General features: G+C 51.1%; 1 protein-coding gene across 3 annotated transcripts; it reads left to right on the top strand.

Moving 5' to 3' along the window:
* Positions 1-117: 117 nt before the first annotated feature.
* On the top strand, positions 118-27090 carry ZMAT5 (zinc finger matrin-type 5). 3 transcript variants are annotated; one of them, XM_058690785.1, is made up of 6 exons: positions 118-230; positions 12404-12552; positions 18013-18075; positions 19433-19513; positions 21270-21381; positions 26669-27090. In XM_058690785.1, the coding sequence occupies exons 2-6, from the start codon at positions 12426-12428 to the stop codon at positions 26796-26798; spliced, it is 513 nt and encodes a 170-aa protein (XP_058546768.1). In that variant the 5' UTR covers positions 118-230; positions 12404-12425; the 3' UTR covers positions 26799-27090. The 3 variants fall into 3 exon arrangements, with proteins under 3 accessions (XP_058546768.1, XP_058546770.1, XP_058546769.1); XM_058690787.1 differs by having other exon boundaries at positions 167-245; XM_058690786.1 differs by lacking the exon at positions 118-230 and adding an exon at positions 274-388.
* The last annotated feature ends 35 nt before the right edge of the window (positions 27091-27125 follow it).

Here is a 27125-nt window from a genome sequence, read left to right as displayed (position 1 = left end):
TTCTCTTCAATAATCTCTTGCTGATTGAATACCTCGAACTACAACACCCAGAAGCTTTCGCGCTTCCGTTACCTCTCCCACCACCTGTGGTGTCTCAGCTATGATTCCCAAAGGTTTCTGGGAAGGGCAGGCTGGTACTCAAGGAAGGACTACGAATCCCAGCAAGCAGTTCGAGACTCGAAGTCACAGAAGGAGGAGGAGCTCGGAGCCGTCGGGCCCTGCGGAGCCAGGTACCCTCTTTGGCAGTACGTCGAGGGGCGAGTCTTAAGCTTCTTTACCCCACGGGAGGACGTGGGCTCTTCTTTCTAAGTCCCTGCCCTCCGCAGTGGGCCGCACCACTTAACGGAATGGGGAGTGAATAAAAGGGCCAGAGGGCTTCGCTGCCCAGGTACCTGGCTCATCTCAGCCTGTCACCTTTGTTAGCCCTGTGTCTAGGCCTAGAGTTGGAGTCCTTGGCAAAAGTTGGGTCCTGAGGTTTGGATTCCTTTACCCGGCCTCCGGGGAAGGGGCAGTTCTGCATATACTTCCTGTTCCCCTCAAGCCCGGTAGAACCCTAGCCTGGAAAGGGGAGGTCTGGAGACCACTCATTACTTCTTGGGAATAGAAATAGCAGGGCTTTGGAGTGCCCTTCGACTGATGTTTTGTGAGCACTGCCCTAGGCCATGTGCCGGGGACTTAACGGGTGAGTAAGTCCCTGCTCTCGTGGAGGGCTTGTGTGTGGACAGATGGGGAGGTGCGGTAACCACAAACAAGTAATACTTTAAAAAGCAAAAGACAGGTTGATTGAGGAGAGTCTGGTGGTACTATTTTAACCAGGGTGCCTAGGGTGACACTTAACCAGGGACCTGAATGAATAGAAGTCCCATCAAACAGGAAAAGGTTGGTGCGAAGGACTTGAGGCTGCGGCAGTCCTGGAGTACTTGAGGGAAAGCAGTAGGGCGGACTGTGAAGAGGTGGGCTTGGGTCAGCTCATATGTGTCCTTCTAACCCATAGTAAGGAGTCTTATTTGTCTTTCTAATTGCTCTAGGAAGCCACTGAAGGGTTTTAAGCTGGGATGTGACTTGATCCAATTTACATTTTAATGTCATCATTCTGGCTGCTCTTTGGAGAGCACATAGAAGAGGGGAAGTTACCGGGTTGGGTCAGTTGGGACAGGATGGTAATTTGGGATATGGATTAGAGTAATGATCAGATCTGGGATGTATTTTCGGAGGTAGGACAGACAGAACAAGCTTTCAGATGCATGTAGGGGCTGCAGGAAAGAGGAATGGAGAATGACATCTCTTAAATTTTGATCTCAACAACTTAAAATCCACAAGGATGACCTTAAATTCTCTTTGGCCACGTTTGGTTTGAGCTGCCCCTTAGTGGAGATGCCAGGAGGCCAAAGGGGATTTGGATCTGAGTTCAAAGGAGAGGCCTAAGCATCGGCATCAGCAGAGGTACTGAAAACCAAGGATTAGAGGCCTGGGTCTGCCTCTGACTTGGAAAAGTAACAGGAATGCCTCACTGGGTATTGGGAAGAAAAACATGAAAAGCTCCACAGCATGATGAATTAACCTTAATTAGGGTTATTTTCTATTTGAAAAGCATCCTGGTTGCTCCTTGGGGTGGAAAGTTGTGAAGCTTCTAGGAAAGAGTACTTATGTCTTGCTAACAACAAATCTGGCTGGCGGGAAGTTCAGGGGATGGAAGGATTATTTTAAGTGGAATGGGTAGGAAAGACAACAGGGAGTTAAGGTGTGGCTTGTTTTAATTTAATTTACTTTAATTTTATTTTATTGTCTTTTTAGTTAATTCTCATTTTGGAGCAACAGTTTTGAAATACGTAATTTTCTTTAAGCCATTTACTTCAACTTAGAAATTATTTTATACATAACTAGAAAAATAAGAAAAATGACCTTCACTTTTCCTTTGATGTTTGAACTCGTTGAACTGAATTCCTTAAATTCCTTCAAACAGCCCTTTTAACAGCTTAATTACATTCCCTTACACATTTATTTCACTTGTAAATTTAATATGTTTGATTTCCTCTTTAAGTACTTCAGATATATAGCCTAACAAGTATAATTTCCCAAGAATTTCCAAAACATTACCAGAAAATCTAATAAATTAAGCTTACAAACATAATGAATTTCAAGTTCTTATAAACAGTTCAATACTTTTAACAGACTTAGATTCTTTTATGTCACTGGTTCTCAGTCTGGGAAGCTAAAAAAAAAAATTCAGGTGCCATGTCTGACAAGAAATTAACATATGGGGGGCGCCCTTAGTAGCTTTCACAGCACTCCAGCTGATTCTAATATACACCCAGTGTTTCCAACCATTGCTAACCTCTCAATTTGAAATCAGAAATCTAATATCAGTTACCTAACTATATATTTTAACTTCTTTATTTTTTTAAGTTTTATTTATTTATTTTTGAGGGAGAGAGACAGACAGACACACACACACACACACACACACACACACACACACACACACAAGTCAGGGAGGCACAGAGAGAGAGAGAGAGAGAGAGAGAGAGAGAGAGAGAGAGAGGAGTGAGAGAGAATCCCAAGCAGACTCCACACTGCCACTGACTGAGCTGGCCAGGTGCCCCAGTATATTTCTCAATTCTTGACTTCTGTATGTTAAGTTGGAATTGCAATGTTTTTTTGTCATATACTCAACATGTCTAGCTCTTTTCAATGTTATAGATATTTTTACTTTTTTTATTAAAAAAATTTTTTTAGTGTTTATTTTATTTATTTTGAGAGAGAGAGAACAAGCGAGCAGGGGACAGGCAGAGAGAGAAGGAAAGAGAGGATCCCAAGCAGGCTCTGGACTGTCAGTGCAGAGCCTGATGCAGGGCTTGAACCCATGAGCTGTGAGATCATGACCCAAGCTGAAATCAAGAATCCAAATGCTTAATGGTCTAAGCCACCCAGGCGCCCCAATGTTATAGATACTTTTAAATGCCAAGTATACACTGATTATTACTAAACCTAGGTCAGGAACAGTGAGTTTGATTTATTTTATTTATTTATTATTTATTTATTATTTTATATTTATTTATTTATAAATTTATTTATTTATTTATTTTATACAGTGAGTTTGGTTTATTTTACTACCTCTATTTTAAATTCTAAACTTACCTGGAGCATGACAGGATACTTAGCTAGTAAGAAAACAGCTTTATCTATCCTAATGAATTGTGTTTAGCATTCCAATCATGTTGGATTTACCATTTTAGTGAGCTGAGGTTATTTTTATAATCAGACCGATTTCTGACTGGGACAAGAATCCAGGGATTGTGTCTACTCAGAGTGACTGTCCCCAGCAGAGGCTGCCTTTGGAATGCAGGGAATAGAGAGGTCAATGAGCTGGAGAAGCTTGTTCCCCCAGGCTTTGTTTCTTTTTTTTCTTTAAGTTTTGTTTGTTTGTTTTGAGAGAGAGAAAGAGAGAGTGAGAGAGAGAGAGCACATATGCACATAAGGGGGGAAGGGGGTGGGGGAGGTGGGGGCAGAGAGAGAAATCCGAAGCAGGCTCCGCACTGTCAGCATGGATCCCAATGCGGGGCTCAATCTTAGGAACTTTGACACCTGAGCTGACATCAGGAGTCATCAAATGCTCAACCGACTGAGCCACCCAGGTGCTCCCCTTCCAGGCTTTGTTTCTTAGGGGGTACTAGACTCACTGATTAAAATGCAGATTTCTGGGGGTGCCTGGGTGGCTCAGTCAGTTAAGCGTCCGACTTTGGCCCAGGCCATGATCTCACGGTTTGTGAGTTCAAGCCCCGCATTGGGCTCCGTGCTGACAGCTCAGAGACTGGAGCCTGCTTTGGATTTTGTGTCTCCTCTCTCTCTGCCCCTCCCCAACTTGTGCTCTGTCTCTCTATGTCTCTCAAAAAATAAATAAATGTAAAAAAAATTTTTTTTAATTAAAAAAATAAAATCAGATTTCTGGGCCCCTCTCCAGATCTGCTGAGTCTGAAATCCTGGAGATCTGACAGAGGAGACTTCATTTGTATTAAGCTCCGCACCAGGAGCCATGGAAAATCTTGAGCAGGAGTCCTTTTAAGAGGGTTGATCTGATGCTGCCCAGGGTGGGGTGAACTGAAGAGGCTGGATCAGGTACTAGGAGGTGAGAACTGACTTGGGCAGCAGTGATGGTGGTGACAGGACCAGCCTGGGGGCAGAAGAAGAGGGAGGCAGAGACAGTTCTGAGTCTGCGTTTCTGGTTCAGAAGCCTCATTCATACTATTTTTACCTTTCCTATTTGGAAGCTCTGGCCTCCTGGGACCTGTAACTATCTGATGAGAAACTGTGTCTCCAGCCTACAGCTCCCTGGAGCCCAGATTCTGGTTTAACCAGACTGTGCTGGGCCAGGTCTGCTTGGAATCAGAATGCCTTCAGCCAGGGACTGAGGGTAAGATCTACTGTAGATCTTTTTTTTTTTTTTTTTTTTTTAAATGTTTATTTATTTATTTTTGAGAGAGAGAGAGAGAGAGAGAGAGAGAGAGGGAGGCCAGGAATCCCAAGCAGACCCCCTGCTCTTAGCACAGAGCCTGCCTGATGCAGGACTCCATCTCACGAACTGTGAGATCATGCATGACCTTAGCCTAAATCAAGAGTTGGACACTCAAACGGAATTTTTTGAGAAAATTTAACAATACACACTAAATGTAGAAACTTAGAAAAATAGAAAAACACAAAGCAGGAAAAAAAAATTCTGCACATAATCCTTTTATCCAGATATAACCACAATAAATATTTTGTGTCTGCTCGTGTGTGTGTGTGTGTGTGTGTGTTTGTGTGTGTGTGTTGGGGTAAGAGGTAAAAAAAATGGTATCATATTGGACAAACTGTTGTTATAATGAGCGATTTTTTATTTAGCTATATGGAGTGAACATTTGTCCATGCGAGGGAATAGTCTCCTTTGACTTGGTTTTTTTCCTCTGACTTGATTTTTAATGGCTGTGTGGTAGTGCATTGAACAGATGTGGCTCATACCCTACTCTTGATGGTTGCCAGCTATGGGATCCCTCTGTCCATTTTTTGTTTTGTTTTGTTTCTTTTTGTTTTGTTTTTAGGGTAAGATGAGGATAACACGCTTTGTGCATCATGTCATTGAACCCCCAGTTTCCCTATCGGGGAAACTGAGCAGCATGCATGCGCGTAGTAAGCAATGAACTGTCAGCTGTTCTTACTGTTGGACATTTAGATTTCACTTTTAGGGCAAACTACACTGCAGTGGCCATTTTGGTACCTAGATCTTTGAGATCATCTCTGATCATTTGGTTGGAGGAATTACCTGTTGGATGTAGGTGCCCTCCTTGGTGCCCTCTGGCACACAGCTTCTTACCTACAGCTGTTACTAGGGGCACATCTGTTGGCCATCCCAGCATGTACTCAGTACACTGTCTTGTGAGAGCAGGGACTCTGTGTTGTGAGATGTGAACCTCAGTCTGGCAGAGAAGAAATGTTTGGTTAGTGAATAAATGGCAGAAAAGGGAATCAGAGAACTCGAGGGTTATGCCTGTGTCAGGAGATTGGCTCCTTTGACTCCACTCAGGATATTTTGGGACATGGGGCACTTTATGCCTGTGGTCTTCACATATTTTAAAGTAATTTAGTTTTTTCATTTGTTTATTTCACTGTATTAGTTAGCTATTGCTGCATAACAGATTACCCCAAAACTTAGCAACCTAACACAATAAATATCTCATACAGTTAGTTTCTCAGGGTCAAGAATTTGGGGGGCGCCTGGGTGGCTCAGTCAGTTAAGCATCTGACTCTTGATTTCAGCTCAGGTCATGGTCTCGCAGTTCGTGGGTTTGAGCCCCACATCGAGCTCTGCACTAACAGCACAACTTATTGGGATTCTCTCTCTCTTCTCTCTTTCTCTGCTCCTCCCCCTGCACTTGCTGTCTCTCCTTCAGAATGAATAAATGAATAAACTTTAAAAAAAGTTATTAAATAAAAGAATTTGGGAGTGCAGGTGCAGCTGGCTGACTCATTCGGAGGAGCAAGTGACTCTTGATCTCAGGGTTGTGAGTTCAAGCCCACACTGGGGGTATATAGCTTACTTAAAAAAAAAAAAGGAATCATATTTTAAAAAGAAAGAATTTGGGACTGGTTTAGCTGGGTAGTTCTGGCTCAGAGCTCCCACTAAGTGGCAGTCAAGCTATCTGCACTCATCTGAAGGCTTGACTGGACTGGAGGATCCACTTCTAAGCTTACTCACATGGCTGTCAGCAGAAGGTCTTAGTTCCTTACCACATGGGCCTCCGCGGGGGGGGGGGGGGGGGGGTTGTTCACAATATGGCAGCTGGCTTCCCCCAGAGTAAGTGATCAGAGAAAGAGGCACCAGGATGGAAGGCATACTGTCTTACACCTGATTTTGGAAGTAAATACCATCTTGTCTATTCTCTTAGTGACACAGACCAATCCTGATAAGATTGGGAGTGAACAACACAAAGTGAACAACAACCGAGGCTGGCTGCCACATCTACAAATGTGTATTGAGCACCATTGACATGCCAGGCACTATGCTAAGCGCCTAGTAACCATGATTTAATCCTCATAGTAATCTTATAGAATCATATTATTATTCCCGTCAACCGGATGAGGCCCAGAGTGAGTAGTTTGCTGAAAGTTTCACAACCTAGAAGTGGCAGGGATGAGATTCAGATCTAGGTTGAATGATTAGAGTAAGGATTGGCACGGATAGTCTGTGTGACTTTGGGCAAGCTCTTGCCCTCTCTGTTCTTCAGTCCATCATCTACCTTAGACCAGCATTTCTCTGAGCATGGTCTGTGGACTACACATCAGAGCTGCCTTAGATCCTGGTCCTGGCCCAGACCTGCCAAGTTAGAAGTTGTTGTGGGTGGGGCCACCACTGCCGTATAGTGCCGGAGGTATGATGATTTATGCACCTTACCCCAGGGGGTGGAACACATAAATGAGGTCAGGATAAGAGAGGTGTATGGTTGCTACTAAGCACTGAGGGGTCTGAGAGAGACCCCTAACATAATGGGGCTTCTATCTGGATCTTCCTGGCACTTCTGTTGGAGTTGGGTTCTGAGTGGGTAGTCTGTGGGCCACCCCCACAGGCAGCTCTGATGCCATCGGCTCCAGACGGCAGGCATATGTGGCACTGGGACATTGCTGTGCTCCTAGTGGGCGTGCGATAAAGCTGTCCTCTGGCTGCTGTTTATTGTTTACCTGGGGTCTGGCGGTGCCATAATTAGAAGAAATGACAGGTGAGCTTGAGGGCAGCATGTGGTGAGCACAAGTCCTAGATAATTATTACAGTGCGCATCCCAGCCCTTGGCTACGGCCGAGCTGTTGGCTTATTTTAGCCTTGTGCCAAAGACAGCTCTGTACCTGAGACGCACACAACGAAAGAAACCAAGAATATCAATGAAGCACAAATGTCTGCCCCATGACAGCCTCACAGCAGAGCAGTGGGCTGGGAAGAGAAAGGGTTCGGGGCTCCACCAGACCCCAGGGGGATTGCTGGCTCTGTCTCTCCACGCCTTGGCTGTGGGGTGTCAGCACATGGCTTCACGGCGTCATGGTGAGGTCTCCCCAAGAGGGTGTGTGGGGGTCCTCAGCGCCGCTGGCCCTCCCGTAGCACTCAGGTTGATGAGAAATTGTTATTGGTGTCTCTCCCAGTCTTGGCTCAGAGCAAATTGGGAGTATTTCTGAATGTGTGTCCTCATCTGTGAAATGGACACCTTGATGTCATCTGTTGAGCATGAAATAAGAGAATGAAAGCCAAGTGCCTAGCATGCAGGAATGTGATGCTGTCTTCCCTCACCCCATCCCACCCCCATTCTCTTTTCTTCGCTCTGCCCACAGTGTCTCCACTAGTAGGTAATCTTTTCCTTGAGCCCAGAAGACTGAAGTCAGGCACCACAGGATGGCCAGGTGTGCTTTAAGTCAGCAGAGCAGGGCTCTCTGTTGGAGACAGAAGTCCTGCGGGGAGGGCAGTGGTGGCAGCGAGAGATCTGTTTTGGGGACCTAATGTGTCCTTTTTCTGTATCCCTCCTCGTCCTGGTCCCTAGATCCAAACTCGAGGAGAAGAGGGTCTGGGAACTGTAGGTGAACAGAGGGTGATAGGCCTCGGATTCTGCAGGCTGCTCCTTGGCTCATTCTGCAAGCAATTGTGTGTGCGAGGCCCTGTTCCGGGTGCTGGGGTGCAGCAGGACAGACCAAACTCTCTGCCCTCAGGGAGCCTGTATTCTAGTGGGGAGGCAGGCACACGTGACAGTAAGTCAGCATGTGAGGGGAGACGAGCTGCGGAAAACAGCAAGTTGTAAGGGGGGCGGAAGTACCTGCGGCTGCCACTTTGGCTGCAGTTTTCGATCTGGTGGTCAAGGTAGGCTCACCAGGAGAGCAAGGGAGTGAGCCACCTGGGTGGTCATAGTACCAGCAGTCACAGCCTCCATTCTTTGAGCACTAACTATATGGTAGGCATCCTTATATACTCCTGCCTTGGTCAATCCAGTGTAGCAGTGGGGTCCCTATTTTATAGCTGACGATATATGCAGGAAGATGAAGTAACTTTCTAGAGGTCACCCAGCTGATCAGTGGCAGAGCTGGGATTCAAACCCACACCTGTGGGCTGTCCCACTAGCCTTGCCTGCTGCCCCTTGGCCATGAGGAGCCATCTTGTCACCTGGTGAAGCCCCCGGGAGCCAGCAGATGCTGTTGCAAACATGGACCTGGTCCCTGAGAGTGGGCCGGTGGCACAGCCTGTGGGGTAGAGCTGGACGGTTTTGTACTGCAGGCAGGGCCCTGCTCTCATGCTGCCGAGTGCGCCAGCCTCAGAGGATGAGGATGAATCACGGCGGAGAGGGCCAGCTTAGTCAGCACCCCATGCTGGTGTCTGGGCGCCATCAGAAGTGTCCAGCTGTCTCTACCCCCCTTCCCTGACCTCCCACTCGGGGCTGCCAAGTGTGGTGGTGCAGGCTGTGCCTTGTGCAAGGACACCTGGCTGAGCGGTGAGTCGGAGTGAAATACGCTCTGTTTGCCAAGTTGCCAAACACACTCTGGCAGGGCACTGTATCTGTTTAGAGGATTCTGTACCTGCACCTTTTCGAGGTGTTCCAAGGCACTAAAGAGGGACGCAGTTGGGTCAGGAGCTCCAGAAGTTCACACCTGGCTGATGCCTGGGCAAGGTCATCTTGCTGAATGAAGCCCAGCTCCTGCCCAGGAACAGGGCCTCTGCCTCCATGGGGACAGGCTTGTTAGGTAGGTGGGAAGCACTGGCTCCCCTGGAGCTGGTGGTCTGCCTCTAGGTGTCTAGATGTCTCCAGACATCCAGGTTTAAATCCAGGTGCCACTGCTTTCTAATTCTGTGAATTCTGTCACCTAGCAGAGCTGGGACTAGAGTGCAGGATCCACTGACCCGTGCTGGACAGCCAAGCACTTCCTCTGTGCCAGATGCAGGGTGGGCAGGGGAAGGAAGGCATGGGTAGACAGCACTGCCTCTGTGGCTCTCCTCCATGATTTGTGCATGTGGGAGAGAAGGGGAAATGGGAACACACACACACATACCCACAGAAAGAGTCCACTCCTGAGGGGCTCATTATTAGACTTCAGGGAGGCTTTCCTAGCAGGTGCAAGTACGGGCACTGTGAGACCTGTTCTGCCTTTCCCGGAAGTGTGACCTGGGGCACCCCACAGCACCTCTCTGAGCCTCAATTGTCTCTTTCACAAATGCGATTATAATACATACCATTTAGACTTTGAAGGGGCCATATGGTCCCAGGGATACAGTGAATGATTAATAAAGGAGAGCTGTCAGTAGTATGATTTTATGGGGAGGAGACTTTTCTAAGTGATTAGGAGTGTGGGCTCTAGATCCATCCCACCTGGATTCTAAACCCAGCTTGGGGTTACTGGGTGGCTCAGCTGATTAAGCGTCTGACTCTTGGTTTTAGCTCAGGTCATGATCTCATGGTTTCGTGAGTTCGAGCCCCGTGTCGGGCTCCGCTGACAGTGTAGAGCCTGTTTGGGATTCTCTCTCTGCCCCTCCCTCACTTGTGTGCCTGTCTGTCAAAATAAATAAATAAACTTTAAAACATAAATAAACCCAGCTTGGCTGCTTTCCAGTATTGTGACCTTGGCTAGGTCACTTCACTTCTTGGAGCTTCAGTGCCATCATCTGAAAAAGTGTAATGGGTCCTACCTCACAGTTTGTCCTGTGCACTAAATGAGATGATGCATTATAAAGCTTTCAGCCTAGTGCCAGCCCGTGGTAGGTGCTCAATAAATCAGATAGTAGGTAACTTTTATTGAGCACTTGCTCAATGCTGGACATTATTAGTGTCATTTGTATTTCTATTACTCTTTTATTAACAATTCATTTGTATTAGCAAATATCTGTGTCCTGCTCCCAGCAATCAGCTAAAACTGTCAGACCCCTACCTCACATTCCTGCAGTGAAAGTAGAGGCCTAGAGAGGTCCAAGGTCACACGACTGGCTTCTCAGTGCCCTGCGTGATTTTGTCCAGCTAAGTCTGCCGCAGAGCCACCGTTCCATCTCAGTTTCCCGGAGGGACACCCTCCCCACCCCATTACTCTCCAGAGCCAACAGCTCCTCAGAGCTTCAAGCTTCGTGAATGGCTTGGTTAAGCACTCGGCCGTTAAACGTTCATCTCTTACAATTTCAATCCAATTCCTATAAGTTTATTGGCAAGACGGGGTGTATTAGAGCTGCCAAATTTAATATATCAAGTCCGTGTGTCTGGGATGCAGTTTCTCAGCCGTAATAGGAGAAGAGAGGTTTTATACGTTTTCATTTTGAATGACTGTCTGTTCCTGATCCCATTACAGCCCTTGACTTAATGGCTGCTGTCCCTGTCAGCCGCAGGAACAGCCTTCTCCATCGACCCACCTGGCTGCCTGGACAGTCCAGGGTCTTGTTTGTCTCTGTCTCTCTCCCTCTTCTCTTCTTCCCAAGATACATGCCCCCAATCCATCTGCCCTGTGGTCAGGTCCCAGCTGTATCTTTAATTTGCCAAGTCCTGGGAGTTGGCTGTGGGCTGCTTGGGGAAGTCACTCTCCTTCTTCCTCTGGCACTCAGGAACCTGCTCTGGGAAATGAGAAATCTGACTATAGGGCCTGAAGGGCAAGGGGCTGGTCTGGGCTCAGCCTTTGTGATCCCACTTGACAGCCCAGAGTGGACCCATTCATCCTCTGGTCTTTCGGCAGCAAACTGGGGGACCCAAGGGCTGGCCCTGACACTCATAGATTTGCCTCCTGCCTATGGCTGTGGGTCTCCCAGGTCAGGTGTGGCAGCTGTGGTCACTATGGCTGAGGGGTCTTCAGTCTTAAGGCTGAAACATTCTCATGATTGACCTGCCCTCCAAGAGTTTAGCTAATCTCTTGGGAAGCTGTTTGCATTTCTGCCTGAGCTCTCTGGCTTCTGTAAGCTTTGAGCTGGCTGTGGAAGTGAGGATACCCAGCAGTGGGATTTTAGGGCACTTGGCTTCACCTTCTGCTCACCAGCTGTGTGACCTTGGACAGATCACTTACTTTCTCTGAACCTCAGTTGTCCCATAAGGAATATGGGAATTAATCCACTTATTCCTCAACTATTGGTTGCCTACTGTGTACTGTGCACCACTTTGGGTACTGGGGCTCAGCAGTGAACAAAACAAAGATATCCCTGCCCGCCTGGATTTATATTTCTGTTGGGAGAAAAAGATAATAAACATACCAAGTAACTTATTACTTCAAAGGTGATAAAAATGAAGCAGGGAATGGGGAAAGCTAAGTAGAGTATTCTGCAATTTTAAATAAAGCTGTCACAGGAGATTACTGAGAAGACAGTATTAGAGTGAAGGTTGAAGAAATCAAGTGAGCAAGGAAGGAATCTGAGGAAGAGCATCCAGGCAGAGGGACCAGCAGGTGCAAATGCGAGAGGTGGCGGAGTGCCTGGAGTGTGGGAGGGGAGGAGCAGAGATGAGGCTGATGTGGCCAGATTGGAGGAGAGGGAAGAGAGGAAGTCAGAGTGGAGTAGGGGCAGGGGCAGTGGCCAGAGAGTATAAGGTGTTGTTCTCCCACGCAGCTGCATATGAGAACTCCCTGGGGAGTTTTACAAACGTGCCTGATGCCTGGGTCTCCCCCTCTCCCCGCACTGAGGTTCCACTGTCCCTGGCCATCAGATTTCTTAAAAGATCCCTCTGAAATGAGGCCTTCTCAACCCGTAATCAGTAATCATTACAGTAATGATTGGCCTGTGTGGTTCCTCATGGACTGTCCTGGGGTTGAAAATGAGGGTTTGTGTATATAGAGCCTTCCTCACACTGGCCCTCAGGGAGTGCTGGTTTGGTGTGGTGCACTTTGGGCTTTGGTGTGTGGCATTTCCTCCATACTCCTGACTGAGTGCTTTGTGGCTTCCCAGGCAGTATCTGGCGGAGGTGGCCATGGGGAAGCATTACTTCTGTGACTACTGCAACCGCTCCTTCCAGGACAACCTCCACAACCGCAAGAAGCACCTGAATGGGCTACAGCACCTCAAGGCCAAGAAGGTCTGGTATGACATGTTTCGAGGTGAGTGGCAACTGACCGGGCAGCTGGGCCAATGGAGGCCAGCTCTCAGATCTTTCCTGTTGTCAGACAAGGAAGTACCATGTGCCAGTGACAGTCTCCACAGCCTAGGTTGGCTCTTTGAATGGCAAAAGAGAGGAGGTTGGGCCCTTAGGGGCAGATGGGCCCTCCAAGGGGCAGTCTGGAATGTGAGCTCCTTCCCCCAGTAATCTTGACTGAGGGCTCCAGTCTGCCAGCCTCTGGGGATACTGTGGCCAGGAAGGAGGCTGTTTCAAGGAGGTGATGTTTGAGCCAACGGCTGGAAAGATAGGGAAAAGCAGCCACAAAGCCACACCATTTTGGGCAGAGGGCATGCAGAAGCAGGTGGCCAAGAGCAAAGCACCAGGTGCTCTTGGTGCAGAGGAGAGGGGATATGGCTAAACACAGGGGGAGAGGAGGGTGGTAGGGACTGAGGCTGGTGACAGGGCAGGGACCAGATTGTGCCAGCCTGTGGAGGCCACAGTAGGAAGGGTGGTTTGTCCCTAGGGCAAAGGTGGAGGGCAGCCTTTGAAGGGCACCGGGCAGTGGCCAACATGACCAGACCTACAGTTGACAATGATGACTGTCTCCTGCGTGGGGTGCAGTAAATAGCTGTTGAATGACTGGCTGACTGGATGAATAATCGGCTGCCAGAGCCAGGGCTTTTCCGGGAAAGGCTTCTTAGAGCAGGTGCTACCAAAGCAAATGAGCTCAGGCCATAAGCACCTAGCACAGGGCCTGGCACCTGCGAGGTGCTCACTTCAGGGAAGCTGCTGCTGCTGCTGCTCTACTGTCATCAGAACAGACAGGGAGCTTGGCAGTGGGGTGGAGGTGGGCCAGGAGCTTCTAGAATGAGCTGGGGCAGGACTGATGCTTCATTATTTGGGGAGCAGGATTCCCAGAGCAGAAGGAAGGAGATGAGTCTCAGCAGTTGAGAAGGGAGAAGTGGAGACAAGGTTTCCTGGTCTGAGACTCAGAATTTACAAGAAGGGAGTGAGCATTTATGGAGTGCCTGCTGCATGCCAGGTGCCATTTGTGGTTTGTCATTTGCTTTATCAGTAATCCTCTAAGGCAGATCTCCACCCTTCAAGTTAGGATCACCAGGAGACCTTGAATAAAAAAACGCTGGTCACCTGACCCCATCCTCAGAGGCAGGTTTGAGGTGGGTCCTTGGCACATTATTTTCAGATCTCTCAGACTCTCATTTCAGATGAGGAAGCTGAGGCTCAGAGGCTTGGGTGAGAGAGGGTGGCCAGGCTGCTCAGCAGGCCAGGCATGGCTGAGGTCGCAAGGGGCTGGGAGTGGGGGCGGAGGGGAAATCAGTGCCAGAGGTGTCTCCTGGGTGCCTGGGAGGCCTCTGACTCTGGTGTCAGGCAAAGGCTCCCTGTGCTCCAAATCCAGTGGGGACTGCTATCTGGCATGGAGCCAGGCTTCAAGATTACCTTGATGTTTCCTCTTAGCCCCAGATTCTTAGCTGGGAACAGGTGGGACTTCGGGTCTAGGGCTGATTGGCAGAGGCTATTGTATTACATAAAGGAAAGATGAAAGAGTGGGTATCATAAGCCCCTTCGCAGGAGTCCTGTATTCCTAGTGTCCTCTCTCATCCCCAGGCACATTCAGTCCCTTGAACAGCTCTGCAAGGGAGGCTGCGGGGGGGAGTCGTCCCCACTTAAAGGTGTTGACTTCAAGATCCAGAGTGGTGGATTACTCACCCGGGGGTCCACAAGTTGGCCCATGAGCTCTTTCCACTTGAAGGGGCTTCCCCGGGGCTCCCACTTACCTGAGCAAACTGCACAGCACAGACTTCAGGGAGGCACGTGACACCCCAGCCTGGGCTAGGACTCAACATCCACTTAGCTCCCAGCTCCATGGCCTTAGACAAGTCCCCTAATCCCCCAGAGGGGCTAACCATCCTTCTGCCATGCCAGGACAAATATGAGTCCTGGAGCTAAGCTGACTGGCTGTCAGTCCCAAGGTGTCACTCCCAGTGTGGCCCTAAAGCTGCCATGTGTAAAACGGCCCTAACAACAGTACCCACCTCCCAGGGATGTGACAGGGACTCAGTATATTTCATACATGACTGTGTGGCCTGGAAGGGTTCGCTCAGTAGGAACAATGTTTATGGGACCACAAAAGGATTGGCCTCAGGCCCTTTATCTCCTGGACTCATCTATTCAGACAGTGCTCAGTGAACACTTAGCATGTTCTCTCCGAGGCAGGCTCTGAAGACTTCCAGGTTAATAAGATAGGAGCCCTCTCCTAAGCAGCCTCACTCCCAGTTACAGCAGTGTGTTCTGGGCAGAACCCCTGTCTTGTGCAGGCCTCCATGCCCTGCCCGCCTCTCCCTCCAAGCTCCAGCCACCCTGGCCATTGCAGGTACTGTCCTGTCTGTGGGCATGTCTTTCCTGCTGTTGTCCTGCCCTCAGCCTAGCCCTTCCATCCCAGAACTCAACTCAGGCAGAGCGTCCTCAGGGATGCCCTCCCCACCCCCCAGGCAAGGTGAGGTCATTTGGCTGAATGCTGGCTGCTCCCGTTTATGTCCCCCACGGCTTAGTGTGACTGTTGAACTGGAAGGGAGGAGCAGGTCTGACTTACTGTCCACTAAATCCCCATCCTGGCATGGCGCCTGGCGCACAGGACCAGCTCGGTAAATGTTTGTTAGATGAATATCTTAGTGAACGAGCAAACAAACACCAGGCACCAAGGTAGCTGTTAATTTTGGGAGATGAAGCAAGAAGGACCAAGGGGGTCACATCACAAGGAGCCTTGAACGCTGGGTGGAGGAGCATGCCTTCTTTATGCGGGCCCTGGGCTGGGGTTCTCAGCCCTGGGTGCCCTTCAGAGTCACCAAGGAGCTTTTAACAATTTTCATGCTCTCCCCCTCAGATGAGTTAAAGCAGAACCTGACAAGGATGGGCCTCAGGATTATTTATTTTAAGAAGAACTTTATTTTTATTTTTTCAATGTTTTATTTATTTTTGAGAGAGTACAAGCAGGGGAGAGACCGAGAGAGGGGGACAGAGGATCCTAAGCAGGTTCTGTGCTGACAGCAGCACACCCAGCGTGGGGCTTGAATTCAAGAACTGCGAGATCATGACTTGAGTAGAAGTTAGACACTCCACTGCCTGGGCCATGCAGGTGCCCCAGAGAAGAAACTTTTTTTTTTAATGTTTATTTTTGAGAAAGAGAAAGAAAGAAAGAGAGAGATTGAGAACACGAGCAGGGGAGGGGCAGAGAGAAAGGGGGAAGAGAATCTGAAGCAGACTCCATGCTGACAGCAGTGAGCCTGATGTGGGGCTCGAACTCACGAACCATGAGATCATGACCTGAGGCAAAGTTGGACACTCAACCAACTGAACCACCCAGGCGCCTCGGAAGAAACTTTTTAAAGATGTTTATTTATTTATTTTGAGAGAGAGGAAAAGAGACCGTGTACTCAGGGGAGAGGCAGAGAGAGAGGGAAAGAGAGAATACCAGGCTCTGACAGTGCAGAGCCCTGTTGGGCTCGATCTCACAGACTGTAAGATCATGACCTACGCTGAAGTCAGGAGTTGGACTCTTTACCAACTGAGCCACCCATGTGCCCTGGGATCCATGTATTTTTAATGTTTATTTATTTTTGAGAGAGAGAGACAGACAGACAGACTGCGAGTAGGGGAGGGGCAGAGAGAGGGGGAGACGCAGAACCCGAAGCAGGCTTCAGGCTCTGAGCTGTCAGCACAGAGCCCAATGCCGGGCTTAAACCCACGAATGGCGAGATCATGACCTGAGCTGAAGTTGGACACTTAACCGACTGAGCCACCCAGGCACCCCAGGATCCACGTATTTTAAAAGCTGCCTGATGATTCTCCCATGTGGCTGGGGTCAAGAACCACCAGCCAGAGGCTGGGCAGCCTGGAACTTTTCTCCCACAGTGAGTCTCCCAGCCACGGCGCCTTGGCTAAGATGCAGGCTCAGACCCCCCACTCAGGCTCAGCTGTCCTACCTCTGGGACATGGGGGCAGGACCAGGCAATGTTCACATCAGCTGGGTGAGCTGAGTCTGACAGGCCCAGTGCTGACAGATAGATACCCTCTATCCTGCTGGCCCCACCCAGACCATTCTGCCAGGCTACCCCTGGAGTGAGTCCTTTGATAACCAACTCCTGACCCCAGAGGCCCACCCCTACCAGCTGCCTTGCCCTCAGGAAGAGGAAGGGAGAAGCTCCTATCAGAGTTGGCCCTTACCCAGCCACCAGGAGATCACATGGGAAAGGGCAGGGGCCTTAGAGTCACATGCCAGGGTTAAACCGGGCACTGCCACTTCCTGACTGTGTGCCCTTTCCCCTGTTTGAACTTCAGTTTTTCCCTCTGCAAAATGGGGATGGTAGCAGTATGCAGTGAGTTTGTGAGGCGGACATGAAAGAAGAACTGCCACCGTTTGTTGAGCGTCCATGACAGAGGTTCTGAGCCCTGGCTGCATGTTAGTGTCACCTGGGGAGTGTGATGCCGAAGCCACTTCCAGCCCCACATTCCTGGCAATTCTAATGTGCCATGAGGGTTGGGAATCATCGGCCACCCCTGCCAAGTGCTCTGCATCCATTACTTTATTCAATTTTCACAGCAGCCCTACAGGGGAGAATTTTCCTCCCATTTTGCATATGAGGAAACAGAGACTTGGGGAGATTAAGCAGCTTGCCTTTGGACTCTGAAACCCATTGGTCTTTCCTTTACTCCAGCAGCCTCTAGAAAAGGGACCAACAGGGAAAGTGCCCAGCCCAGGCCTCCAGGGCAACATCAGGGCCTCTGAGTCAGGGCATCTTCCTGTCTTACTCACAGATTTTGACCGATTGGTTCCTTACCTACAAAGAAGCACACGAAACTTAAACCATAAATATATGATAAAAATAAAGGGGGAAAAGTTGGAGGAAACCAGGGTTAAGGTTCATATCCAGAAAGATTGCTGTGAAGTCCCTTTGAGGCCGGCACCTGGTCTGGCTCTGAGAGTCCGCAGGTCTCAGGTATAACAAGGGAGCAGAGAGTGACCTGCTGCAGCGTGGCTGTGGAGGGATGCCTGAGCCCCGGGGCTTACTGGTGGGCTACCTGGACACCAGGAGTTTTTTTAGTTTTAATACTATTATTGTAGATTCACAGGAAGTTACAAAGACAGTATGGACAGTGTAGGGTACCAGGATTTTAATAAACTAAACTAAACTGCCCAGGTGATTCCATTGTTTGGTCAAAGCCAGAACCTCAGACCTAAAACTTGGTTCTTGCCTTTGGCTGGGTCTGGGAGGGGTTGAGGTCACCTGAAGCTCAGATGCTTCTGCCCAGCATCCTCACCTGTGGTCATCCCCAACTGTGGTTGTCTCTTTCTACACTTCTCTGTGGATGGGAACTGTTTCCTTTTCTGATCTCGGTGCCTCTGTGCAACTGAAGTCTGAACCCGGCTCCTCTCTCCTCGCAGATGCAGCTGCCATCTTGCTAGATGAACAGAACAAGCGGCCGTGTAGGAAGTTTCTGCTGACAGGTAAAGTGTTCTACTCAGTTCAGGTCCCTCCAGGGACCAGCATTTCCTGTCTGGCCTGCTTGGACCTCTGCGGAGCCTCTCCCCTTCCCCAGCCACTATCCTAAACCCATTTTGTGGTCTCAGTGCATCAGCCAGCTGGTCAGTTGAGACCTTCCCAGGGGTTGTGCCTTAGGACTTCCAGGGCCTAGTCTTCAGCACTTCAGACATAGAATGTGATTTTATCGGCCCACTCGGAAAAAGCAAGTGCTCGGAGATTGCGAGTAAATCTAGGAGACACTGATGGGTGTGATTGATTGGCTGATTAAGTTAGTCTGGGAGTCCAACCTCCTGCTCCCTCCCTCCCAGCAGGCAGGCCTGGAGACAGATGGTAACAGGTCTGAGGAGAAGGTTCAGAATTAGAACCAAGGGTGCTAAATGTTGATTTGACTGCTAATAAAGATACATATAGTTCAAAGAGATCAAACAAACAAAAAAAGCCCTCAGTAAACAAAGGAACCAAGTGCAAATGAAAATAAAGGTAGGAAAAATAAGACAGAGCCCAGAGAATGATTAGTTTCCTCCATGCTTGCTTTGAGTTTCTGTATATTTTCTGAGGATTTGGCCCTGAGCTTCCTAGCAGCCAAGGCAAGGAGGGGAACCATGGTGATTAACATGGTATGTAGCACTGGGGAGAGGTACTGCTGTCAGCCTAAGGAAGCCAGGTGTATGGCCACACTCCCCTCAGGAGACAGTGCGACCCCTAGGATGGTCACTAGGCCTGCAGATCAAGGCCTTCCCCCACAGACTTAACCTTGACGTGAAAATGCCACTGGTAGGTTATGCTGGCTTAAGAGACCTCCAGTCTCCTGTTATTTTGAGACATATTTTGGTCTGCCGGTTAAGATTTGGAAAGCCACACTGGGCTTTGGTACCTCCTTGGCAAAGCTACCATTAAAGCCTTTCTGGCGAGCAGTCCAGCCGCTCCTGCAAGCCAGATGGGCAGGTGGGCACCAAGCAGAGGGCACAGCGTGTACAGTGGCCTGGATTGGGGAAAGAAAGCATGACTCTTTCAGAGGCCCACCCATGGTTTGTTGAGGCTGGGGAACAGAGGCTCGGGGCCAGGGCAGTGGTGACAGTAGAAAGCCTGCAGAGGCGTGTGCAGCCCAATCACAGAAGGCTTCAGGATTTGATTCCCAACGGGCTTGTTCTGGCTGCTTGTGTGGGCGGGGCCAAAGAGATTCCAAGTTTTTCTCTGGAGGTGGAGTTGCTACTCTATAGACTCTAAAGCCTCACACCTAAAACTCTGATGGCCCCTCAGCCCTTGGAGGGAGCTCTTCCAAGCCATGAGTAACTCTGTCTTCCCTGTCTTCTGTTGCAGGCCAGTGTGACTTTGGCTCCAACTGCAGATTTTCCCACATGTCAGAGAGAGATCTGCAAGAGCTGAGTATCCAGGTGGAGGGTGTGTTTTGGCGGGGTCCCTGGGTTTGGGGGGTGGGGGGGGGCAGTCTGCTGGGGGGATGCCAGATCTAGGCCCAGGAAGCTGCCCAGTGTCTCCCCACCTCCTCCTCTTTTGTGGACACCTTGTGGGATAAGCTGAGAGCTGCCTAGGTGATGGGGTGGAGGTCAGAAACTGCCTCCAAACCGCCCCAGGCATGAGTGGAAAAAGAACAGGGGAACTCCCATTTGTGTTCCTGCTGGGTCTAAAGTGACGTATGGGGCTTCCTGTCCTGGAGCCCTGATGGGGGTGCCTCAGCCTCATCTGGACCCTGCTGGGTGCTCATTTGGGTGTATCATCCCCCCTTCCTTCCATCAGGCAGCACCTGTCTCCAGCCCTTACTCTGCACCAGGCAGATCCCCTACCTCATCCTGGGGACAAAGGGATAAAGATGACACCTTCCCCACCCTAAGAATTCTCAGGCCCGATGGCTCCAGGGAAGAACAAGTGTAGCTTCCCGTGGAAATTGCCACATCTGTCTTTGGGAAATTCACTTGTCACTTCTCCAGTTAGAGAACAAGGACATTTCCACTGAGATGGTCTATTTCGATCTTCTGATGAAGCCCCCACTGAACAGAGAAACTGAAGCTAGCGTAGGGCAGAAGGCCCTCACGTGAGCCCCCAGCAGGTTAGAGGCCAACTCTAGTCTCCTTGGGTGCTGCTGCTCACTCTTCCCTCTGTCCAGGAAGCTTCAGGGCAGCCAGTGAGTGTCCGAGGCAGCCTGGCCTTTGCCCTCGTCCCCAGTGGGACTCCACTCCCCTCTGACCAGTCATACTCTGCGGGCCCTGCCCTGGGGAGCTGATGGCACCGTGGCCACAGCCCTGGCACAAACACAGGGTTTCCAAGAGCTTTCCCAGGGCAGAAGTGAGGCCCCATCGGCCTCACCAGTGAGTCCTGGCAGTGGTGGTATCTCCAGCTCTTCACTGGCCTAGGCTCTCGGGGAACAGTTGGCCCGTGGCAAGGAGAGCATAGGCCAGTGGGCCTGGAGCTGGAGACGATGCCTGGTAGAGACCCGGATGGGAGAAGCCCCAGGGGGCTGGGAACAGACGAGTGCCCTGTGACCTTGGCACATGGCTAACCCTCTTGGAGGCAGTGTCCTGACCTTTTAAATGTGTCTAGGTGTAGAGGCGAAGTGAGATGAAGCGTGTGCGGTGCTAGCCCAGGCCTTGGGCCCCCTCGTTGGTCCATGAGTAGGATTGTTTTCCTCCAGCGCCAGGCCTCATCCCAAGTCCTCCCAGAGACCCTGACCCTTCTCACACCCAGCTTGTTTGAACCACTGGCTCAATTTTAATTCAGTGAGCAAAGGTTCTTACAGGACATTTTATGAAAAGAAAAACCAGGAAAACTGAGGCGCCTTCCCCTGCCCAGGGTCAGAGAGACCCGCAAGGGGCAGAGCCAAGATTCAAACCCAGCTTTGCCCTGTTCTGCAGCCCATGTTGCCTCCCTGATCCCGGGTTTGGGCCCCTTCTGAGGACAGGCTCTCTACCTACTTTATCCTGTGTCCAGCTGCAAAAAGCTTGGGAGGCAGCCCGTGTTTTATCTCCACTTGATGAGGAAGCAGAGTGAGGCCCAGAGAAGCAAGCCTAGGAAGGTGGCAGCATGGTGGGGACAGCGCAGCCTGTGCTGCACTCCTCAGGAGGTTCTGACTGCTTTGTGGGAGGGTGGGGTTCAGGAGGGGGTGGAGTGCCCCTCACTTGCCTCTCTCTCCCTATCCCCACAGAAGAGAGGCGGGCCAGGGAGTGGCCACTAGATGTCGTCGAGCTCCCTGAGGGCCATCTGGAAGACTGGTTGGAAAAGAGAGCAAAGCGGTTGAGCTCAGCCCCAAGCAGCAGGTACAGGACCTGTGGGGTCCCCTCCTCCTATCCCCTCTGGGAGAGTACCCTAGCCAGCCTGCCCTGACCAGCAGCTGAGCAGTCTCCATGAACTGTCCCAGTCCAGGGACCAGACATGGACGCCCCCAAAGAACTCCCCAAGGGAGGGGCCACACTGGGGCTTTTGGGGACTTGTTTAAAGGTTCTTGTCCCTCGACCTCATCCTCCTGCCTTAGTGGCTCCTCCCTTAATTGGTGTCTATGCTGGCTGGTGGGGAGGCAGGTGGCTAAGCCGACTTGACTCAACATCACCAAGTCCATTGCCAGAGGGAGGGGCCTGATTGTGGTTACTGAGGCCCCAGTATGCCAGTCACTGCGATCTCTTCTCCAGGACCCCGACCCTGCAGATGGGGAAGTGCGGCTCACAGGAGGGTGTGACTTGCCTAAAGGCACACAGCTGAGAGGCAGAGCTGGGAATGCATAGAGATGTGACTGGCTCACTGCCATTGCCTCACTGCCTCCTTGAGGAGGAGGCTGGGGTGGGTCGGCCCAGCTGCTGCCTGGGTCTGGCACTCAATATGTTCAGAAGTGGGTGGAGCACCCTGAGTCGGGGGCCCTCAGGTGTATGCTGTATGCTGTCCCAGGGCTCCTGGGCTCTCCTACCAGGTGTTGAAGGAGACAGAGGGGAGGAAGGGGGCTAACAGATGTGCTTGTGAGTTGCCTGTGACTTTGTAGTTTCCTGCACTGGGCTGCCTCATTTTGCCTATCTTACAATGGGGCTTCAGACCCAATTGTCTCTGTGGTGTGGTCTCCTGCGACAGTGGCCTGGCCTGGGCTGAGGGAGCCTGGCTGGACAGTAGGAAGTGAGGCCTTCTCTCCAGGCTCCTCCAGGAGGTGGGGGCTAAGCTTCTTGTCTTCTCTGTGCCCCGATGAAAAGAACTTTTTGTTAAACTATTTTAAAATTAACTTTTAGTTGTTTTTTAACTTTGTTTTAAATCTGTGTTGGTTTTGTCCCCCACCTTAAAACAACATAGTACAGACGTGACTAATTTGTTGGATGGAGTGTGATGTCCCTCCCTTCTGGTCCTGTCTGAGGTGGTTGTGATTTTGGTCAGGGGAGCACCCTGTTTGGGACTGGTCCGGGAATCCATGTCCTGAGCCCCAGGCTCCACCAGCCGATGTGTCAGAGTGCTGGGGCTGGTTGGAGGCACCCAGAGAGCTCCAAGGCCTTCTCCGCTCTTCTACTGCTTGGACCTGGCCACCCGTGGGTCTCAGCAATCTGCTCTGACTTGGTGGTCCTCTGTTGGGAGTGAGCACCAGAGGCCTGGGCACCTCCTGACCATTTCCAAGGGCCCAAGGAGACCCAGTGCCTGGGCTGGCTTGAGCACAGGCATGGGATAGAGGTGGGTGCCCAGAAGTCCCTCCCTGGGGACAAATGTGTCCCAGTGCTATCCAGTGCAGGAGCCTGTGACCATGAGACTCAGAGGACTGGGGGTTGAGACGGAGAAACTGAGGCTGAATAACGGGCCTAGAGTCTCAGGTAGAGGTGGTGACCACATGATAATTGGGTGTGTTGGTGCTGTGGTGCACCTGGCCTTTGGCCCTGGGCATTTAAGGGGATTGGTGCCTCTAGTTTATGGCTGAGGAATCTCAATCTCTCCAGGAGCTTGTGACTGTCCTGGTCACATACCTGCTATCTCTCTCAACTGACACTTGAGAGAGAACTTAGTCCTCTCTTGATCTAGTACCTGGGCTACCTCTGTCACCATGTTTATGGCTGGCCGAGGGGCCCTGTCAGCTGGAGGTTTGGAGTGGTAGTGGCAGTAGCCAGCTGCTGGGATGGCAGTAGTGATTTCTGGAACAGAGCCTCCAACTAGGGACCACCCAAGACTCTATGGAGTCTCAACCTTGTCCCTTGTGCCCCTCACCCTCTGGCCACGCAACCTGGCCCCATCCAGAGGACCTGCTTTTCCCAGCCACCACTTGTTCTCTGTGCCCGTGTACCTTTCCACCTGCCTCCTGAGGGTTCAGAGCCAAAATGAATTGTTCTGGGCAGAGCAGGCCTGTCCGGCCTTGAGAAAAAGGTTGTTGGAAGGGAAGTGACCATTTATTATTACTTCTGCTATCACTGCTTCGGTCTTTGTAAGCCCTCTTCTGTAGTGTCTCATGAAAAATAATGCCCTTATCCCACAGCCCCTGGCTTTGGGGTCTGTTCCTCCACTCACAGCCCTCACCCTACAGGGTCAGGGGGGATGGATTCAAGCCCCCGGGGCTGCCTTATTCTGTTCTCTGAGTCTCTTACCCTGGAGGCAGCCCTGCAGAAAGTTCCCTCTGTGCCTTTCATCCAACCCAGCTTTCTTGACGGCCACAGCAGCCCATCCTGCCTTCCCACCTCTCCTCTGCTCATCCGCTCCATCCTCCACACAACAGCCCCAGCCAGTTTCTAAAACACTCCCTGACCCGGCCCCGACCCCCACCCCTGCACCTCAGAGATTCTGGACTCTGCAGCCCGGCTCAACAGACCCCGGGGAACTTCCCTGCCACCTCCCCAGCCCTTGGGGTCACCTTCTCACCTCTCCCATCTGGCCTCTGTCAGTCTCACTGGATGCTCGGCGGCTTCTTGGATGTGGTGGGATTTTCGTGCACCTTGTAAATGCTATTTCATATGCCTGGAACTGCCTCCCCACTTCTGCCTGGCAAAGTCAGACTCATTCTTCAAGCTTTAGCTAAGACATCCCCCCTGACACGGCGCTGAGCTCACATTGTTGTCATTTGGGCTTGGCGCAGGCTCAGGACATGTTGACTGCATGTGAGCATTTGGGGGAGCAGGGTCCCTGGCCCCAAGGACTATTCCCTAGATGTGTTGTGGGCCCCTTGTGGAGACCAGTCTGATGGCTCCGCTTCTCTGGGTGTCTGTTTTCTCCCCTGAGGCACAGGGTGAAGATGGCTGCCTGGTCCACGTACGTGGGGCCACCCAGACTCGAGGGCCCCAACCCCACAGGCTGAGCAAAGCCTTTGAGGTAAACCAGGCCAACCCTCCTCGTAAGGGGGGTGGAGGCTCTGTGAGGCCCCAGCCTGGCACACTGTGCCATCCCCCTCAGCAGACTGACCCTGAGGGATCTGCCAAGAGCAGACAGCGGCAGGAGGGAGAGGCAGGCCTCAGACACACAGACTAATCCCCTGGCAAGGCCAGTGCTTGTCCCTGTTTTCCATTGTTGGCTCTTCAGATCGTGATTTTATCCCTCTTAATCTCCCTTTTTGCACCCCTCTCTGGGCTGACGCTACTGTTCGGCCCAGGTGCCTCCCTAAGACTCTTTTCTTCTGATCAGAACCATGGCTGGGGAAAAGCAAAAGACAGTTGCTCCTGTCCTTGTGCTGGGGGCAAACAGGCCACTAGAGAGGCCACGAGCAGTCTTGTGCACCTCAGTGTCGCTGTGTTGCAGGGCTGAAGGGGTGTGCCCCAAGGGCTCAGTGGCCCAAGGAATGTGTCTGTGTCTGAGCACACAAAAGGGGTACTCTTATCCTGGTGGGAGGCCTCAGCTGCCCAGGAATCTGCTCCATCTTCTAGAGAAGGGTCTGAGGTTCATGGGAAGGGGCTCTCCAGGATCATACCCTCCCCGTGGAGAATTGCAGTCACCTTAACCCTGTGGGAAGTCTGGGGTTGGCTGGCAGCTGGGCTCTCCCTTCTGACAACTGCGGGGCCTCCCCCACTCCCACCCTTCTCTGCGGCTGGTGGAGTTTATGAAGTCTCCCCAATGTCATAAATCATGCCGGGAGCTGCTTTCTGCGCTCTCCAGCAGGCAGCTAAGCAGGGGATTTCCCTGGCCTGAAGTCTTCAAGTCAGCTCTGTAAGGCGGGTCAGGCCCCGAGAGGGGCAGGCTGGGTGGCTGCAGTGAGGTAAACTCCCGGGGCTCCTGACCCCAGCCCCCACTCTGCCTTGGAGGCCTGAGCCCTCTCCAAACCTTTCAGAGGGCCCAGGACTTTCCCTTTCTGCAGAGGGCCGGCCACTGGCTCTGAGCCTGCTGGAGATGCCAGGGCATCACCTCCACTGAAAGCTGGGTCTGCAGATTGGGGGGCAGTGTCTGGAGCCCACGAATATGTTGCCCATTAGCCCCTAATCCCCTGATCCCAGACTCTGTCACTTGGGCGTGTGACTCTGTGTACTTTAGTTACCTCATCCATAAAATGGGGTTCACATGAGGATGCTTGAAGTTTCTCTAGATGTTGGTGTCTGGCCCAGAGTAGTGCCTAGTCAGTAAGAGCACCCAGCATTGCTCTTTGTCATCAGCAGACATTCACTGAGTGGCCTTCTGGGGCCAGGCCTGGCTCTGGGCACAGGGGGCGGGGGGAGGCAGATGGAGCCCAGCCCCACCCCTTGGTCTTTTCCATCTGAGAGCTCCAGTCCCACAGGGGAGACTTGAGCTCCCAGGTGAGTTCAAAGTGCTCCATAGCCCGAGAGGGGCAGTACAGCCCTGGAGTAGCAGACGGAGTGGGAATTAAGTCCAGAAGCACTGGAATGTGGGACAGTTGGTGGAGGGAAGCTGCCTCCCTTGGGACAGAGTGGCCCCCAGCTGAGCACCCAGGGTGGATGCTTCAGATAGGCCCTGGGTTCCCAGGTGGCCTCCAGGGTGGTGGGCCTTCAGGGGAAAGAGAGTGAGTAGCATGAGAAATGAGGCTTTTAAAAAAAAATTTTAGACAAGTATTTTTTTTCTGATTTCAAAGGCTTGCGTGCTTGTAAAACTTTTCTTGAAAAGTATAAAGAAGTAAAAAAATCACCCATAACTACACCACGCAGATAGAACCACTGTTAACATTTTGCTGTGTCTTCCAGGGTTTTTTTTTTTTATGCATTTATATATGTTATATATCTTTAAACAAAAATAGTATCATGCTATATACATTATTTTATAAGCTGCTTTTTCTCTCTACTCACACAGTACATCATGATACCTTTCCTTATCAGTGCATATAAGTCTGCCTTAAAGTTTATGCAGGCTGCATAGCATTCTCTGCTGTGGACGTGCATGTGTATTTAATCAATCCCCCACAGGTGGACACAGGTTATTTCCATTTCTTGTAGCTCGGTCTCTGCCCACAGCTCTGCTATTTCCTTGGGCTCTTTCCTAGAGGTGAGGTTGCTGGCTCAGAGGGTCTGCATGTTTTTGAGGCTCTGCCTTCCAGAAAGGTCATGCAAGCAGCTGACCTTTTCCATAGCTGGGGTCTTAAGGAGGGGGAGCTGAGGGAAGGCGCCCCAGCCTGGGCCTGGGCTGTGCCCCATTCTAATTCTCTGCCTTTCTCCTTCTGTCTAGGGCCGAGCCCATGAGAAACACCATCTTCCAGTACCCCATAGGCTGGCCACCAGTCCAGGAGCTGCCTCCATCCCTGCGGGCACCCCCACCCGGGGGGTGGCCCCTGCAGCCCAGCGTCCAGTGGGGCTGAGCCCCTCATCCTCATCTGACCCCCACCTGGTCAGTGTTTGTGTCAGTCACAAGAAAGATAAGGGCTCATACTGGGGACACCGAGGCCCGCTCCCGCTGCACGCTGTGGAGCCTCTGAAACCATTGGCTTGGCCTGGCTTGACTGAGGCCCCAGAGTCTCCCTACCAGGTACAGCCCTGGTCCTAGCTCTGCTCCAGGCAGCTCCACCCTCCCTCCCTCCCTCATGGGACATCTTGAGAAGATGGGTGAGAAAACTTCCTTCTGGATGTTTATAAAGAAAGTCTGTCACCATGGTGGTGTGGCTTCCTCCTTGCCCGGCGCCCTCAGC

This window comes from Neofelis nebulosa, chromosome 11 (assembly GCF_028018385.1).
Source record: "Neofelis nebulosa isolate mNeoNeb1 chromosome 11, mNeoNeb1.pri, whole genome shotgun sequence".
Classification (NCBI taxonomy): Eukaryota; Metazoa; Chordata; class Mammalia; order Carnivora; family Felidae; genus Neofelis; species Neofelis nebulosa.
The sequence above is the reverse complement of the archived record's forward strand: the minus strand, read 5'-3'. Positions and strand labels throughout refer to the sequence as shown.

Excerpts from the sequence above, each read along its gene's own strand:
- ZMAT5 (XM_058690785.1), top strand. The coding sequence starts at position 12,426 with ATGGGGAAGCATTACTTCTGTGACTACTGCAACCGCTCCTTCCAGGAC. Across the intron at positions 12,553-18,012 it reads CTGGTATGACATGTTTCGAG|ATGCAGCTGCCATCTTGCTA; the intron begins GTGAGTGGCAAC and ends CTCTCCTCGCAG. Across the intron at positions 18,076-19,432 it reads TAGGAAGTTTCTGCTGACAG|GCCAGTGTGACTTTGGCTCC; the intron begins GTAAAGTGTTCT and ends CTTCTGTTGCAG.